The following is an 18,874-nucleotide window of genomic DNA, read 5'->3' as shown; positions in this document are numbered from 1 at the left end:
ACAGGGGGACTTTAATGACAATTAGGGTTCTACTCCAATTCCTAATTTGAAATATAAACATTTAAATGGTGGCTGTCATAATTTGTGTTTTCATGACAGATTTATTCAAATATACATTAAACCTTAACATTAAACTTTTTTGGGCTTCAAATTTTGGGCTGTCATTCACTGCCATTGTAAAGCTTGGAAGAGCCAGGACATTTTTTTAATATAACGCCGATTGTATTTGTCTGAAAGAAGAAAGTCATATACACCTAGGACGGCTTGAGGGGGAGTAAATCATGGGCTAATTTAAAATTTTGGGTGAACTATCCCTTTAAGTAAAAATATATTGAATATGTAATATAGTGTATAATATATAGCAAAATGCTCATCACCAGAGTGGATTTTTCTAGATAACTAACTATCAATCTATGGTCATTGAATGGCTTTTCTGAATTAAATGTAATGTTACATGACAATGTTCACTAGTTGTTTTATTGACGTTTTTCAGCGGTGGAAACGGATTGCACAATTACATGAGACAGGATTCAGTTGTACTGTATCTTTCAACATACATTCTGATGTACATTCATGTTTATTTTGTTCTATAAATAGTAATGATGAAGAGATGATCCGTTCAAGTATGCGGTGCCGCTTCACTTGAACTGAGGCCCTACAGCGGTTTGTCACACCATGTTAAAGAGCGGCATTTATAGTTTCAATTTCATAATACAACTGACATAATATGACAGCTGAGACTTTGTTTCATGTAAAAAGTAACAAAATATTTATTAGACGGGAGGCACGCTACAGATAACGTTTATTGAAGTTTTGTTCACGCACCAACTGAAAACAGCACAGACTAAAAGATTGATTCCTGGGAATTAAAGGGTAAGTTCACTCAAAAATGAAAATTCTGTCATTAATTACGCTACCTCATGTCGTTCCAAACCCCTTCGTAAGACCTTCATTCATCTTCAGAACAAAAATAAAGATATTTTTAATGAAATCCGAGAGCTCGCTGACCCCCTCCGTTAAAATGGTCCATGTGACTCCAGTGGTTCAACCTTAATTTTATGAAGTGTCTGGCCAATGTAAACTGCATAGGAGACTGACACAGACGTGAAGAAATTGTTGAATGAAGTCGTTATTTTTTTTTTTATGCACAAAAAGTATTCTCGACGCTTCATAAAATTAAGGTTGAACCACTGGAGTCACATGGACTATTTAAACTATGTTTTTACTACCTTTCTGGACCTTCTGTCTGTGGAGAGGTCAGAGAGCTCTCGAATTTCATCAAAAATATCTTAAAGGGTTACTTCAGTGATTAAGCTATGTATCAGTAGAAACCCGGTAGTATATTCGAATTATCGTACTCCCCCCTCATATCCCCCAGAGACGAGAGAATTATACATTTTATTTCTGGAAAAAAATCCTCAGATGATGCAAATATCGGCATTTTGCGTCATCTGAGGATTTTTTGGCCAGAGCCTAAAGGCCTGTACACACCGGGACGAATATCGCACGCGCTTATCGCCAGCGTTTTTCGTGACGTTTTTCGGCGCGTCTTGAGTGTTCACACCCAAGCGATTTCCACTGGCGATGCGCAGAGTGAATGTGCACATTCAGTAGATGCGCTCCTGGTACACAAGGTGGTGCTGCGGCACTTACGCTTCTGACACTCGCTTGTCACACAGGAGAAGAAGAGAGACAGTATTTACGTGCTTGCCAAAACCACAGATATATTATGTCTATGGCAAAACCATTCACACACTTTTTGCTAACTGGCAAGCAGCATTAGCAGCTCATCTTCTTCTTTGTCTACTTACTACTTCTTCGTCGTATCAATGTGTGCTCGGCAAGACCGATTTTGTGCTTGGGCGCCACCCAGTCGTGTTTTACTGTCACTTCAGCAGCTCCAGGCACGTGAACAAAAGCGCTGATCTCATTGGTCGGCCAGTTTTTAACGCGCCGCGTCAAAATAAAAAAACGAACCCGAGGCGTTTTTTTAAAAATGACGCTTTTACGCCTGCCGTTTTACGCGTCGGTGTGAACACTCACATTGGCGCCCATTGTTTAGTCACGAGGCGTTAAACGTCGGCGATAAACGCGCGCGAAAATCGTCCCGGTGTGAACAGGCCTTGAAGACTACAGCCAGTAGAAGGAACTAGTTCCGCATGTTTTCAATCCGCCCACAGGGATGGGATCTCACTCACAGAATGTAAATGCGCTCGGCTCGTCCTCGGGCATTCATAATGGAGCGGTGCAGAGAAAAGTGATTGTTCAATGTACCTATAATGTAACTTTGTAACTATACACATCACAACATGTTGGTGTTATTTTGTCACTTATTGAGCAGGAGGCTACCTGGAGCTGTTTACCTCCAGTCTTTGTGCTAAGCTAGGCTAGTGGTGGGTGCGTCAGACAGTTATGGCACGCACGGAGATCAGAATGGTATGTATGGACTTATCTAACTCTGGGGGATACGGTGAATAAGCTAAAGTCCCAAAAAGTCGGCGTGGGACCGGGTTGGGACCGACAATGTGTAATTAATGGTGAACTAACCCTTTAAGAATCGATATAGGTTCATCAAAATAAGAATCGATTGAAATTGAGAATATCAATATATCAACCCTGCCCTAATTATGACCACTGTGTGCGTTTATGTGAATGTGAGTTCTTACAGGTACAGCTGCCATCAGTGTTGGTCTGAGCATACTGGTGTCTCCTTTACTGCCCTTTTTAATTTTAGATGACTGTGGGAGAAAGGACAAAACATGAGAAGATATTGCACACTAGATGCTACTTTTGCATTTTTTGTTTTCCTTTGCATTTGCATCATAATTGCAAACAATGATAGTAATAATGCAATCAAAAGTATTCTAAGATTGTAAAAGAGCTTGACATGGTGATGATGACACAATAGCATGACTAAAGTGTATGCATGTGTGCGTTTGTACCTGGTCAGCAAGAGTCTGAGGTGACGAATATCCAATCCGGCAGCCATGTGACACACACACCAGTTCAGCGCTGAGCTCCAAGACATGAGCAAGTGGCAGGTAGCCAATGTAGGTGTCATTCTCACTGTCACGATAAAAAAGAAACATTGTTAACAGAAAATCCGATACCGGTATCTAAACAAGCTACTACATTTCAGACAATTTGGCAGGCCAGTGTTCAGTCACGCAGACACAGAAAGCATCAAAATGGCTAGAATAGTTTAAGTTCAGCTTCAAAAGTGTCTCTTCAAACTGTGAGCTTTTACACTGGCCTACTTTTCACATCCTACAGTTAATGGATCTATTTTTTATTCTTCCTTTATGTTTTTTAATTCCTTTACAGTTGATTTATATTTATACTTCTCTTTCACTTTCCTATTTGAACTTATAGATGTCTATCTTATTAACATAATTTTTCCTCTTGTTTTTTTACTATTTCTAAGCACCAGTACACCAAGACAAATTCCTTGTACATGTAAACCCATTGTACTTAGTTAGCAATAAAGGTGATTCTGATTCTAAATGCAGAAACAATATTCACAATTTAAAGTGTTTTAGGAACATTTAGGAACAATATACAAAGTCACATTAAAAAAAAGTTACATAAACTGCCCAGTAATACATTAAAGTATGAATAAATCTAATTTTAATGAGATTTTATAGATTTAAATATACAATATCGCTCAAAAGTTTGGGGTCGGTGAGATTTGTTGACTCTTATGCTCACCAAGGCTGCATTTATGTTATTATGAGCTTTATGTAATTTATTCCTGTAATCATTACCCCAGTCTTCAGGGTCACATGATCCTTCAGAAATCGTTCTAATATGATGATTTTATTATTATTATTAATGTTGACGACATTTATTTAGCTTAATATTTTTTGTGGATTCTTTAAGGAATAGAAAGTAAAAAAAAAAAACTATTATAAAGAAATATTTTGTAACATTATATATGTATTTACTGTCACTTTTGATCAATTTAATGCATCCTTTTTTTAATAGAAGTATTAATTTCTTACCCATCTTACTGACCCTAAACTAGTGTTAATTTTGTCACCTGTTTTTAATTTAGTCTTAGTCTTAGTCTTGTGCCAAATGTCCTTGTTAGTTTTAGTCATATTTAGTCATTCACATATCTTTTTTTGTTAGTCAAGTTTTAGTCGACTAAAAGTCTTGTCATTTTAGTCTAGTTTTAGTCAAAAGACAACTCAAGGTATCTTAGTCAAGTTTTAGTCGACCAAAAGTCTAGTCATTTTAGTCTAGCTTTAGTCAAAGGAAAACTCAATATATTTTGTGGCAAAATAAGTTACATAAAATATATATAACCTGCATAATGTTTGTGCCACAACACCATAGCTAACTGGTTGATTTACAGCGTAGATGCCTAAAATCAGCATTAGCTCATGAGACGATGGGCACAAATATTGATTTCGATCTTGATTCAGTATGAATTCATATGTATACTCTACTGTACATATAAAGAATACGTTTTTTACACTTTTTTGGGGTTATATTATATTTGCTTGCATTCTTTACTATTCACTATTATTAACATTTCAAAATTTCACAAATAAGTCAGCAGTTATGATCTGCAATACTTTTTTGAGCAACTAGACTACATGTGTATGTATTAAAGAGCCATACAGGCACCCAGTGGGTAATGGCATTACAAGTGAATTTTTTTTTATTTTTCCAGCCACAAAATGGCTCTAATTTACCTCTTTGCAGTGGAATTCTCTATTTTAACCTTAATTAACACACTAATTGTAATATAAATAATAAAAATATTAGAAGAAAAATATTTTAAGTGGTCATTAATGGACCATAAGTATTGCACAAATAGTATTTAGTACCAAAAGATCTCCTCAAAATATTCAATAAATATTATTGAATTAAAATATAGGCTATTTATTTTTAAAATAGTTAAGGTGTATGGTCACATTTGACCACCAATGAGTAGCCTATAAGTGTGACTTAATTAGTAAGGAATACCTGAGGGCTAAATACAAGAAAAACATTAACATTAATGTTAACAATGTTGCATCTCTACCACTCTCCATAATAAAATGATACTGTAAATGTGGCTGACGCACACTATGCTGTACTGTTTACCAAAAATTGCTGCAAACACCTGTAAAATGAAGCTGTTGTGTAACTTACGCGGCTTAAGCCATTCAAATATACTGACACAGCGCTAGAGGTGTTGAGCGCTCCGGGAACCACGTGACCACACGCGCGCGGCCGCGAGATGACAGGCGGAGTCTGAGAGAGACCTGTACTCCAGCAACAGCGGGAACTCTTTCTGAATATTTTGAACAGCTGAATATTCATCTCATGATGAAAAAGTAGAGACAATTGTAGACGAAAATGAAGAGAGATTTTATCTTAGTTTTTATTTTATGCAAAACATTTTAGTCTCGTCCTTTTTCGTCAACAATAATGCATGTTAATTTAGTCTTAGTCAGTGTTTTTGGACATTGGTGCAGTCTCGTCATCGTCTCGTCTTCGTCATGGAAAAAAAGGTCGTTAACGAACATATTTAGTCTCGTCTCGTCTGACGAAATTAACACTACCCTAAACAATAGTGAACGACAGAGTACATTAACCATAAGGTCAGGATCATGGGTAAATTAACTTAAAATGAAAACTGATGATTTATAAAGCAGTGCTAGTTCCGCAAACATCATGGATTTGCTTGCCAGGTAACCTTTTTTTTTGATCATCAGCGTCTTTAATCATGTCATCACTGTGATCAGCTTTTTTCTTTAACACCTTGATTAATACAACATTAAAATGCTAATTTATTATACAGACAACATGAAGCACTGCCAATGAATAAAACAATGAAGATTAGCTGAATGAAGACAGACAGAATCACGCTTGATAGAGGCGTCAGAGAAACATACTTCAGGTTAGGAATGCGTTCAGCCATGCCCGTGATGCCAGCGATGATGTTGCTATGGGAGATCATGACTCCTTTAGGAATGCCTGTAGAGCCGCTGGTGTACATGATCACTGCGATATCAGACGGGACAGGCTGCCTGCGGGACACCATTACTGCACACAGAGAAAGACACGCATCCCTTCATTAGTGGCAGCCATGTAGTGCCATTTCAGACAGAAGTGCTCTAAAATAACTACTTTGAAGGAGAACTGACTTAATTTTTAATGGGAAGCTGGTGGCCAGGCCACTTTGCAGCCAAGATTTCTTGCACATCATCAGAATCTCTCCGTCCAAAACAGATGTCATAAATCTGCCCAATGCAACGTAAATTAAACCTCTGGCCCCAGTAAATGCGCTCTAGTTTAATAAAAGCCTTGAAGCCCTTCAGCTCTGTCGAGTTACTAAAAACATTTAAAGCCTTTTTTTTTTAAACCGCAAGTTGTATGTATTTTGTATATCCATTGAAATAAATAGAAATTCATATTTTTCATAATATTAACATATGAAATTAATATTTGATAGTCATATATACATATTATTTATATATAAATAAACACTGACCACGGCTGCATTTATTTTATCAAAAATACAATATAAACAGCAATGTTGTGAAATATTCTTAAAATGTAAAATAACTGTTTTCCATTTTATATATTTTAAAATGTAATTTATTCCTCTGATGGTAAAGCTGAATTATCAGCATCATTACTCCAGTCTTTAGTGTCACATGATCCTTCAGAAATCATTCTAATATGCTGATTTGATGCTCAAGAAACATTTTTTAATTATCAATGTTGAAAACATTTTTTTTTCCAGTATTCTTTGATAAAATGAAAGTTCAAAAGAACAGCATTTATTTGAAATATACATTTTGTAAAGTTATAAATTAATCTACTTTTGATTAATTCCTTGCAGAATAAAAAAAATATTAATTTCTTTAAAAATGTGGGTGTGTGTAAGTTATATATATATTAAAATAAAAACAGAATAAATATGAATATATATCAAATGCAACTTTTACGCAACTCTAGACAAACATTCATCACAATTCTGCACTCATTGGAGTCGCTTCAAAGATTTCACATGCCCCACATGATCAAGACAGTTGCGAAAGGTAGTCAGTGAAGGACAGTGATGAATCACAACTCAGTATTACAGTGACATCTCTACAAGCAAAACATGAGGGGTTGTATCATAAATCTTTAAAAACTCTGCTCTTTTTTTGCATCCTCGTCTTAGTTTTTTTTTATATTGCCTGCACATAAATTCACTGGCTTCCACGGCAGATCACACAATAAATGAACACGTAATTGCTTACTTGAATGTCCTGTTTACTTCTGTATTCATATATATTCATACATACATATACACATTATATATGAATGGTACTGTAAGAAATTATTAAATGTTATATTTATTCAAATAAAAACAAAATATTTTAAATATGAAGCATTTAAAATTTCAGACATCTCTTTTTTTAAAGGCAGAATTTATGTACAACTGATGTTCATTGGCATCAGCAGCCGTAACTGGTACCTCTTAAGACTAGCTAGACAGGCTCTCATAAAAAACAAAGGTCTAATACTCCAGTGAAATGTCCAAACCTTTAATCTCAGTCTTTCGGAACAGAGAAAACCTGAGAAATAATGATAACATCTCCCTCTCTTATCTCCAGAAGGGTTTTCTAAACAGTTGCTCTTATCTGACACAAAGGCTGAGCGTGTATGCTCTCAACACCGGTCCGCATGCCCTCAAGTCTTCTTTTCATCTGACACGAAGGTCCCGCTGTCTTTCTTCACCGAACAAAATCATGTTTACAGCTGTTTTGGTCAATACACTTCAAAACATGACACAAAGTAGTGTTTTTATCACCGGCTAAGCAAAGGCTTCTGTGAATTTCTCTCATGCTTAATCTGTGTTTGGAAACCCAAGGCTATATTTAAACTGTGTAGTATATACTATATACTAAAAGTAGTATGTGAATCCATATGTGCCATGCAAATATAACAGTATGCATATAAACTAGTGTTATTCTATTTGCCTATGCCGATATCTTGAGCAGGATGAGTGAGCCGGGTGGACGATATATAGCGATATAATAATTTGTTACAATATAGCGCTTTTCTGGATACTCAAAGCGCCTTACATGGAAGGGGGGAATCTCCTCAACCACCACCAACGTGCAGCATCCACTTGGATGATGCGACGGCAGCCATAGTGCACCAGAACGCCCACCACACACCAGCTGATTGGTGGAGAGTAGACCGAGTGATGAAGCCAATCAGTATAAGGGTATGATTAGGGGGCCATGATGGACAGAGGCCAATGGGCAAATATGGCCAGGATGCCGGGGTTACACCCCTACTCTTTTTCCGAAGGACATCCTGGGATTTTTAATGACCACAGAGAGTCTGGACCTCGGTTTAACGTCTCATCCAAAGGATATAGACCTATATAATATTAAAGATTTATTTTACAGATATTTACTAAAATAATATGGAAATTAATCAATTTGAAAAATTAATTTAAACTAAAATAAAAAGATTTATACATAAAGCTACACTATGTAACTTTTCCGTCCACTAGAGGTCGCCTGTTCAAAACAAAGGCGTAGTGTAATGACGCCATGTTTGAGCGCAGAATCTTGGGACATGTGTTCTTCACCTCACAGCCGGTGGAAAAGAGTCAGGATAGGACTCGGGCAGAAATCATGTTCATGGATGCGATTATTAACGTTACTGTAGTATGAAGCAGAGCAGGACCGAGTGTTGTGGAAGCTGAGCAAAGCCGCGGGAGCGATTGAAGAGCGGGACTGTTATTATGGCATAGTCGCCGGCAGGACTTTTATTATGACACGGTCGCCGGCGCCACTTCCTCTTTTCCAGTCATGAGTATGAGGTAATGCAACTCTGTTTATCGTATTAGATATATCTGCGTGTGCTGAAAAGGAAGTTATGACGTTCGCTCGGCGGCTGCTATGATACTTGTTCACACTGCAGTGAGAGTACAGCGTTTCTGCTAAATAAAACCGGAAACCGAGGCTAACCCAGATATGACGCAATCGACAGGCGACTCCCTCACACGTCCCGGTTCCTTGGTTAAAATAGCAATTTCTCACGATTTACAAATAGTTGGAAACATTTGGGATATTCTAAGTACTTCTATGATCCTATAGTATTTTTCACAAATGAAGAACCTGCAGGTCATTCAGAAATCTGGTGGTCTGGGAATCAGATTTTCTCAAAGACCAGGTAATGCTAATTTTGAATACAGTACACAGTGAAAATGACTGACATAGCGGTAAACTGGATATAGTTCAGCATGGTTTAAAAACCAGGGATTAATACTTGCTCGCTCATTCGTGTCCAGTGCCAAATATCAGCCGATAATACTGGCCTTCGACCACCAGTATAAACATTTCAAACAACGTAGTATGCTACTTGAGTGTTTAGGCACTTACCATTTTCAGTTTTGGCACCCAGATCTTGCACTGCACCCATGTTGTGGACCATGATACCTCTGGGGAGATCAGGCCAACTGGTGGTCTTTATATCAACCAATATAATGTGCTGCAGTCTGGGGACATCCAACAGAATGGCCTGAGAGAGAGAGAATCATTCAGAGCATTAAGTGACAGCAGCTTTGATAATTCATGAGCCCACTGGCGTGTCGTCTGTCTCGTTCTCACCTTGAGGCGGCTCTGCAGCAGGTCTTTGCTTGTGATGATGTGTGTGACCTCAGTCTCATTTAGACCATGAGCTATAGCTGGTCCTCCTAATGTAGAGTACAGAGTCACCACTGAGACGGAGACAAAGAAAATCATTTAGATAATGAGTTACTGTGATTTTAATGGGTTAGTTCACCCCAAAATGAAAATTCTGTCAGTAATTCCTCTCCTTCATGTCGTTCCAAACCCAGTGTTTCCCACACATAGACTAATTCGTGGCGGTGCGCCACAGAATCTACACCGGCCGCCACATATTGCGCGTTGTTATTCTTTTATTTTTTTACGCCATTTAAAATTAAAACACGCGTATTCGTTCAGCAGCATTTCCTTTCCCTGCTCTCTCTCTGTCACTCACGTGCGTCTCTCATTCTCAAATGGCCAAACCTTCTTTTGATATGAAACAAAATCTAAGCTTTAAAAAAAATGTAAGTTTTAATACGAAATTCAAACAAAAAAAGCGTTTTGGCACTAATGTGGCAGTTAACGCCTGAGGCGTTGAAAAACAGAGTGGCGGCATGCTCTCATCTCCCGGCGGCGCACGCGGTCACATGGTTCACGGAGCTCTCAATAGTTCCACACAAACCCGCGCTGTCAATGCATTTGAATGGATAGAATCAACCATTTACAGTATCATTTTATTATGGAGATTGATGGAGATGCAACATTGTTAACATTAATGTTAATGTTTTTCTTGTATTTAGCCCTCAGGTATTCCTTATTAATTGGTCACACTTATACCTACTCATTGATGGTCAAATGTGACCATACACCTTGACTATTTTTCAATTAAATACATTTTCTATATTTTAGTTTAATAATATTTATTGAATATTTTGAGGATATCTTTTGGTACTAAATAGGCCTACTATTTGTGCAATAATTATGGTCCATTAATGACCATTTAATGAATTAAAATATTTTTCTTCTAATATTTTTCTTATTTATATTACAATTAGTGTAATTAAGGTTAAATAGAGAATTCCAATGCAAAGAGGCAAATTACAGTCATTTTGTGGCTGGAAAAATGATACATTTCATTTGTAATGCCATGGTTAACCACTATAGGTGCCTGTATGGCTCTTTAATTAATTACATGTATCTAGTTGCTCAAAAAAGTATTGCAGATCATAACTGCTTACTTATTTTTAGGTTTTGCATTTTAATACATATTTAGACATGTTCAAACACTAGATTTCTTTAAATGTGAAATTTTAAAACGTTAATGACTTACATCCTAATATTTTTAATGATACTTATATAAGTACACACAAGTGAATATTAATTAATGCAAGCAAATATAATTTAACCCAATAAAAGTTTAAAATAGTGCTAAAAAGGCAAACTTATTTTTCCCTATATGTAAAGTAAGCTATATACATATGTATTGATACTGAATCAAGATCAAAATTATATATATATATTTGTGCCAATCATCAACCCCCCCCCCAATATATATAATATTTTATATATATTGTATATTTTATATATATTATATATATATATATATTATAAATATATTTAAAAAATATATATTTTTAATATATATAAAAAAATATTATTTTATATAAAATATAAAAAAATATAAATTTTTATATTTTAATAATAATCATAATTAGTGTTGTTGTTATTACTAAACATTTTTAATTTATTTATTTACATTTTCTAAATTAAATCAATTGACCGTTCGCAAAGACCCGCCCCCTTTAGTTACTGTTGCTATGTCCGACATGATACTAACAACGCAGACAGGACAGAGCATGTTACTTTTAATATGAAAAAGTCTCAACTCTAAAATTGTAATTTATTAAATAAATGTAAACAATAAATGCCGTTTTGTGGATCTTTAATGTGTGGTGACAGGTCGCTGTAGCGCCTTAGTTAAAGCTGCTCGTGAACCGATCATCTCTTCCTTCTAGTTAATTAATAGTATCAAATAAACATGAATGAACTTCAGAAGGAATGTTGTTTCAACCGCAGAAAGACGTCAGTACACACCGTTTTTCAAGTCCACCAACGTTAATCTACGAACGTTCTTGACTGCAAAGTTAGACAAAAATGGCGGATTATGATTGGTCAGATCGCCTGTCGAACGGTGAATTGCAATATAATGTATTAAATAGTAATACTTATAATAATAATAACAACAATAAAGTAATTTATTTACAGCACAACAGTAAAATTACAATAGTATTACTTATCTGTGTTCTCTAAGTTATTGGTAAGCTGGAGAGTAACAGCATTACATAAAGTATACTCTCCAACAACAATTTTTACATTTGGCATTTAGCGAATGTTCATTACCGACTCTGGCTGAGATGTCTGTACAGAAGTCCTTTTTATCCATTTATATCATTTCTATATCTATTAAATCCATTTATATTGTGAAGTTATGTTTACCACAGGTTTTATTTAAACTGAAAAACCCTATTATAAAACACCATAGGAAAATCTCGAGGGAGCCAGTGGCGAATTTACGCGGGGCGTCGGCGTCAACGCTTCTCATTTACATTGAATGGGTGACGTCATGCGTCAGAATTGACCTATTGGTAAGCCCCTCCCCTCGAACGCAGATGAGCCAATAGCAGTTGAGTATCAGTTGCGCTGGGACCGGAACTCGGACATCTTTAGGTGTCAGCGCCATAGAGAAACATTTGAAAATCCGAAGATCTCATCGGTTTGATGGTGTTTATGCTACAAAAATGCTAAAACGTGGTGCCTGAGGTACTATAACACTGATTCCAGGGATCCTGAGAGGATTTTCTGTTTGTCATACTCTCGTTAAGTTACGATTAAAGTCCCTGCTAACATACAAACCGAAATAACTAACTGTTCTCACGTCATGTAACGTTAACACTGTAATGTTAGGTCAAAAACATGAAGGTCTACATTTCAGTACCTCTCCATATTAAACTGGTTATATGTAAATTATTTTCATTTTAAATATGTTTAAGGTCTACATTATCTGTCCTACTAAGGAGGACTCCTATTTTGATGGGTATTATAGTCTCCGGGTAACAAAACGTAAATTTGAATTTGAATTGAATTGCATTAACGAAAGGAAGAGCTCGCACGCAGTTTATCGGAGTTGTTTTGCAGATACAAAGTTTACCAGTTATTAATTGCACCCTCGAAAAGGCATAAGGTCTGTGTATATGTTTGTTTACTGTTAGTTGTATGAGTGTTTTTGTGTAATGTGTATGTTAATGGTAATGCAACGGAGAGAGATAGTTTGTGAATGAGACGTTAATGCGCACTTCTTATGCTTTGTTTGTTCAGCTCTTACGATGATTTTTTGGAGTGAATAACGATGCAATAAACTTGATAAACCATCAGTTAAGTTTGGCCATCATTCGGACGGGATATACGCTACAATCGGTGTCCAAAAACCTCTTGGGATAAGGTTTTCACACTGACAGCTGTACATTGTAAGATATAGCAACTCCGTTTGTTTGTCCGAGTTAGCAACAGTAACTAAGGGGGGCGGGGCTTACAGATAGGTCAATTGTGGGTTCTGTTGAGTCGTGTCACTGGTGTAGCTCGCTGCAGAAGTTGAAAAGTTTTTAACTTTAAGCGCCAATGCAGGCGTCAGCCAATCAGATCACCTATGCAAATGCTTTAGCGCAGACCCTAGCCAATTGCGTTCATGCAACACCGGAAAAGTAGTATAATTGGCTGTTGTCACTATGACGGTCGCATCAGCACCAAGCTTCAGACTTGCCCTCCATCAAGCGTTGAGGCCGATCCCCCATGTGAATGCAGCGTTAGTCTTCCGGGTTTCATCCCATCACCCCCACTCTATTAAAGGGGTGGTAAACCACGATTTCACTATTCTAACTTTAGCTAACGTGTAATGTTGCTGCTTGAGCATAAACAACATCTGCAAAGTTACAACGTTCAAAGTTTAAAGCAAAGGGAGATATTTGCTTTTAAAGAAATCAGTTTCTAAGAACTACAGCAAACGGCCAGTAGGCGACTACACACATTCCTCCAGGGTTGGTGACATCAACAGGCTCAATATTTACATAAACCCCTCCTCCGAGAATATTAAATAAGGGGGGGTGAGGCCATTTTGTATCGCGGCGCTGTTGTGGTATAAGTTAGTTAGGCTGGAGTGTTGTTGCCGCGATGCCGAGGAAACGCTGTTATTTTCATCCGGATTGCAGGTCTGGGGTACTTGCTCTGTTCAGCCTTCCTTGGGACAGGGGTGCCTTGCAGAGCGTTTAACATACAGCATGTTATATGCACGTGTGTTTGAGTCAGCGGGGAATCAGGCGCGCGCAGGGCTCCCTGCATCCACCGTCTTCGCGATTTCAATGCCAGATTTGCACAACGTCAGCTGCGTGAAAAAAACACTCCCGGTGCGTGGATGCATGACGCGCGCGCTGCACATTTCACGGAGGACAACACAAACTTCGCGAGTTCAATACAGGATATGCACAACGGCTTGTCCTGAAAGCTGGATTTACAAACAGAAGCTGTTCACGGGCCACAACCTGTAAGTCTGATTTATTTTTCATCGATGTGTTTTCCTGTAATAGGTTAATTGTACGTTGTAGCAAGGAAGTAAACAGATGACAATGCTGTTCTGCAAACCAGTCTGTTAAATGCTCATTCATACTTAACGTTATCCGACGAACACCTAACATTACAAACACTAACGTTAAAATCTCAACAGCGAACTTGGCATTAGTGTAAATGATTCTTTGATTAGAGCTTTTATGTATTGTTTATCTACAGGCATGCGAAACATGGTTCTGTGTGTGATTTGGCTAACTTACTAGTTAAAGCCAGTGCTTAGTGTTTGTTTTGGGTTAGTTCTTGCGACAGATATTTGGCTGTAATCATTCTAAAAATACAAAAGTTAAAGTGCCATTCAGTAGCGATCATTATAGATCCGCAGTCTTTACTCTTGAGGACTGAACAGGTTCTGCTCGATCATCTTCACTCAAATGTTCTGGATCTGATTCGGGCTCATATGGTTTTATTGACGCCGTTGTTTCTAACACTGACCAAAGCAAGCACAGCCTCCGGTAAGGGGCGTGACGTTTCCGACATACGTGCACTAGGCGTTTAGCGAATCACAACACACTGGGCCAGCTAACCAATCAGAGCCCACTGCGTATTTTTGAGGGACTGGCTTCATACAACCCGGAAAGCATCAGACCGTTTTACAAGGAGGGACAGAGCAGTGTAGAATAAAGGTCAAATATATGAAAAATAAGGCAATTTTTTTTTTAAACGAAGCATGAACACATGTTACAGTGCACCCTACAAACACAGTCAAGCCTTCAAAAGAATGTGCTTTACCACCCCTTTAAGCTTCTATATTTATGCAATGTTTTGAATGAAACTCAAAACGCACAAATTTCTCTTCTGTAACGTCCATGACAAGGGTTGTGGGTAATATTAATCTAAAAAAAGCATGCACATATGGGCATTTTGAAAGTCCATCCAGACATCTTTGGCATTCTCTCTTCATAGTGCATCTATAATTTGAGATGCACTAATTAATATCTTGCATACTTTTAGTATGTAAAGTATTGTTTAGCATGTGAACTAGAATGAAACCAGAACTGATGAATGAGAATCAGATTTGCTGCAGAATGCATGCGTGTGTGTGCTTGAATACTGAATAACAGTTCTGTTTTCAGTGTGATGTGTCTTGCATCTAGTACTACAGCAGTGCGGCTATTTTTGACCTGATATTTTGTCCTGGTCAGCACAATACAGCAGATATTGGAGACAACACTGTGTGTGTGTGTGTGTGTGCGTGCGTGATTTGAATGCTCACAGGGGAAGTTGTACATGAAGCACGCCTGTGCTGCTACGATCCATTCAGCGCGAGTCTCACAGAAAATGGCGATGTTACAAAGAGGCTTCTGACCCAGAGCGGCCAGCCCGCTACCAAACCTCTGAGACAGATGGAAAGTTTCTTCATACGACAACCAGTTATAATCGCCCAAAATCACCTAGAGAGAAACAGAGATGAGTTAGAGATGCACTGTATTGAAATTCTCAGTGGCTTTCACAACAGCATGTGACTTCTTTTCAATTTCATGTAAACAGTTCTGGACAACAACAGGCCAGAGATAAACTCTGTTTACAGAGAGACAGCCACTGAACGTCTTCCTGTGGAGCTCAAGAGAGTTGACAGCGAGTTCTCTCGGGATCTGTTCACTTAACCTTGGACACAATCTGTATCTACTTGAATATTGTGAAAGTAAGTATATGTTTAGAAGAGTGTTTAAACCATTTCTCATGGAAAGAGCTATGTTCACACTGACAGCCTAATCATCGGGGTCAGGAAGATATTTTACTTAACATTTAACTACTTTTATTCAGTGAACTACTGTAAACAAAGTTTAATCAATACTGAAACAAACATATAGCTTATTGTTAGGCCATGTTAGTTAATACATCAGCTAGTGTTAACAAATGAGACCTTATTGTAAAGAGTTCAAAGAAATTTTGAATTTTCATAATCAGAATCCTGAAAAAAAAATGGATCATGGATTCCACAAACATGTTAAGCAGCACAACTTTTCAACATTGATAATAATAGACCTTAGTCAAGGTAGTGCCATATTTATTTTTTGACAGGCTGTAACGGATAGAATTAGTTTGTTCAATGGTTTGTATTGTTGTTGATATCATGTACTGATATGATTACTTTGCGACCATTAAAGAAAGTGCGCTGTATATAGTATGAACCACATAGCAACACCCTAGCAACCACCCTACCACCCTGGCTGAGTACTATCTATCTATTCGTCCATCCATCCATACTATTAAACCATTTAAAACCATTTCAAGTTTCTGGCTAAGCTTTTTCCAGCCAACTTAAAGTTTGTCTACAAACCTTTTTATCTAGTTAACAATGTTACTGTATTTTTTATTCAATAAATGTAGCCTTGGTGAGCATAATAATCTTCTTTCAAAGACTTTTTCTTTAAAAAAAAAAAAATCTTAAAAATAATCTTTTTGCTGTGTGGACAGCAAGTGAAATCCAAAAATTCATAAAAAGATGATTTTTAGTAGTGTGATCGAAACTCAAGTTGTTTTATTCCAGACTCAGCACGTTCAACGCCATACATAATGCGTTTAGGGTGTTAATTATTTTTGTTTTTGAAATACAAAAATGTATTTTCTCTGATGCGCCTCAATAGTTCAGCATCACAATGAGATGTCATAACATACATGGGCACATGCAAAATCTTTAGTTTTCCATCTTCTTTCAAAACTTCTAGCTTGCTATTTTACATGTAAGCAAAAGCACAATGGCAAGAGACTTTCTTTTATCATTAACGTAGTAACCAATGTGGACTTTGAGTATTTACGGTGTGAACAAAATGCGCTTTTCCACTGTCAGGCCAAACCGTTCTCTTTGTAACAGTTACATTCCGTGCCGATATGAATATGTAGGGCCCTATGAAGTTTTATTTTGTCCCAAATTCCGTTAAATTCTTTTCCTAATTCCGCTTTTTCCGTTTTAATTTTTCTGGATTCCGTTTTTTTCTGTCCATTGAAATAATGAAACTTAAACAATTTAACAACAATTTGTTAAATGTTTAACAAAAATTACATATTTAGGCCCCAATGAAATGTTTTTTCCCCATCAAACATTAAATTACAATTTACATTACATTCATTTAATGAATCTTTTAATCATATTAAATTAAACTTTTTTTGTCAAAAACGTGCTGTACGATGAGCATTTTTTTCTCAAATGAAACAGTAAAATGCTGATGAAGTGACTCTCAGAGCGGCTCTGGAGTTCATGCATTATTGTCCTCATATAGTGAGGCGGCAGAGGTTAAAAACACACATGCTTCTGTGAGTGTGGGAAATGAAACCATGCGTCTGCGCCATTCATTCATGCAGAGCATGCAGGATTTGTATATATAGGTTTTTTAGCGGTTTAATAGTCAGAGACACTGTCTATATCATTTAACTACTGATCTGCTTTTATTTATTCATCAAAAATTTGACAAATTCCGTGAAATTCCGTTTTTATGACTGGATTCCTCGATTACGTCCCATTTTCTGCATCGCGGAAATCATAGGGCCCTAAATATGGTTTTGGATATTGTTTCCACTGTGGAGCTGATAACGGAGCTCTTTGTCAGTCATTGCTTTGATAATGCAAGAGTTTACAGATGTTATGAGATGTAAATTGTGACTTATGGAAGATGATCAGATATTTCGGTAACACTTAACAATAAGGTTTCATTAGTTAACATTGGTTAATGTATTAACTAACATGAACTAACCATGAGCAGTACATTTGTTACTGTATTTGTTTATCTTTGTTAACGTTAGTTAATAAAAATACAGCTGTTCATGGTTTGTTCATGTTAGTTCACAGTGCATTTACTAATGTTAACAAGATTTTAATAACGCATTAGTAAATGTTGAAATTGACATTAAAGGGTTAGTTCACCCAAAAATGAAAATTCTGTCATTCATTTCTTACCCTCATGTCGTTCGACACCCGTCAGACCTCCGTTCAGCTTCGGAACAGAAATGAAGATATTTTTGTTGAAATCCGAGGGCTCAGAAAGGCCTCCATTGGCACAATGCACTTTACACTCTCAAGACCCTTAAAAGGTACTAAAGACGTCGTTACAAAGTCCATCTCACTACAGTGGTTCTAAAATAACTTTATGAATCGGCGAGAATAGTTTTTGTGCACAAAAAAACCCTAAATAACGACTTATATTGTGATGACCGATTTCAAAACAATGCATCATGAAGCTTCGAAGCGTTATGAATCAGTGAGTCGATTCAGCGTTTGAATCGCCAGAGTCACGTGATTTCAGCAGTTTGGCGGTTTGACACACGATCCGAATCATGATTCGACTCGCTGATTCATAACGCTTCGTTTTGAAATCGGTCATCACTATGTAAGTCGTTATTTAGGTTTTTTTTGCGCACAAAAACTATTCTCGTTGATTCATAAAGTTATTTTAGAACCACTGTAGTGATGGACTTTGTAACGACGTCTTTAGTACCTTTTATGGGTATTGAGAGTGTAAAGTGCATTGTGCCAATGGAGGCCTTTCTGAGCCATCAGATTTCAACTAAAATATCTTAATTTGTGTTCCGAAGATGAACGGAGGTCTTACAGGTGTCGAACGACATGAGGGTAAGTAATTAATGACAGAATTTTCATTTTTGGGTGAACTAACCCTTTAACTAATGAAACAGAAACAGAATGGTTT

General features: G+C 37.1%; 1 protein-coding gene across 1 annotated transcript in view; it reads right to left on the bottom strand.

Annotated features, from left to right (window-relative positions):
- The window catches only part of acsl3b (acyl-CoA synthetase long chain family member 3b), a 48,183-nt gene that overhangs the window by 11,578 nt on the left and 17,731 nt on the right, over positions 1 to 18,874 (bottom strand). The window contains exons 5-10 of the mRNA XM_079820539.1: positions 15,445 to 15,622; positions 9,615 to 9,724; positions 9,387 to 9,525; positions 5,889 to 6,039; positions 2,943 to 3,066; positions 2,667 to 2,738 (exon numbers count right to left, since the gene is read on the bottom strand). Of these exons, the coding sequence (XP_079676665.1) occupies positions 2,667 to 2,738; positions 2,943 to 3,066; positions 5,889 to 6,039; positions 9,387 to 9,525; positions 9,615 to 9,724; positions 15,445 to 15,622 (774 nt within the window). The remainder of the gene's footprint in view (positions 1 to 2,666; positions 2,739 to 2,942; positions 3,067 to 5,888; positions 6,040 to 9,386; positions 9,526 to 9,614; positions 9,725 to 15,444; positions 15,623 to 18,874) is intronic.

The sequence above is a fragment of the Gobio gobio genome (genome assembly GCF_949357685.1).
Source record: "Gobio gobio genome assembly, chromosome: 6".
Classification (NCBI taxonomy): Eukaryota; Metazoa; Chordata; class Actinopteri; order Cypriniformes; family Gobionidae; genus Gobio; species Gobio gobio.
This window is presented reverse-complemented; position numbering and strand designations above follow the sequence as displayed.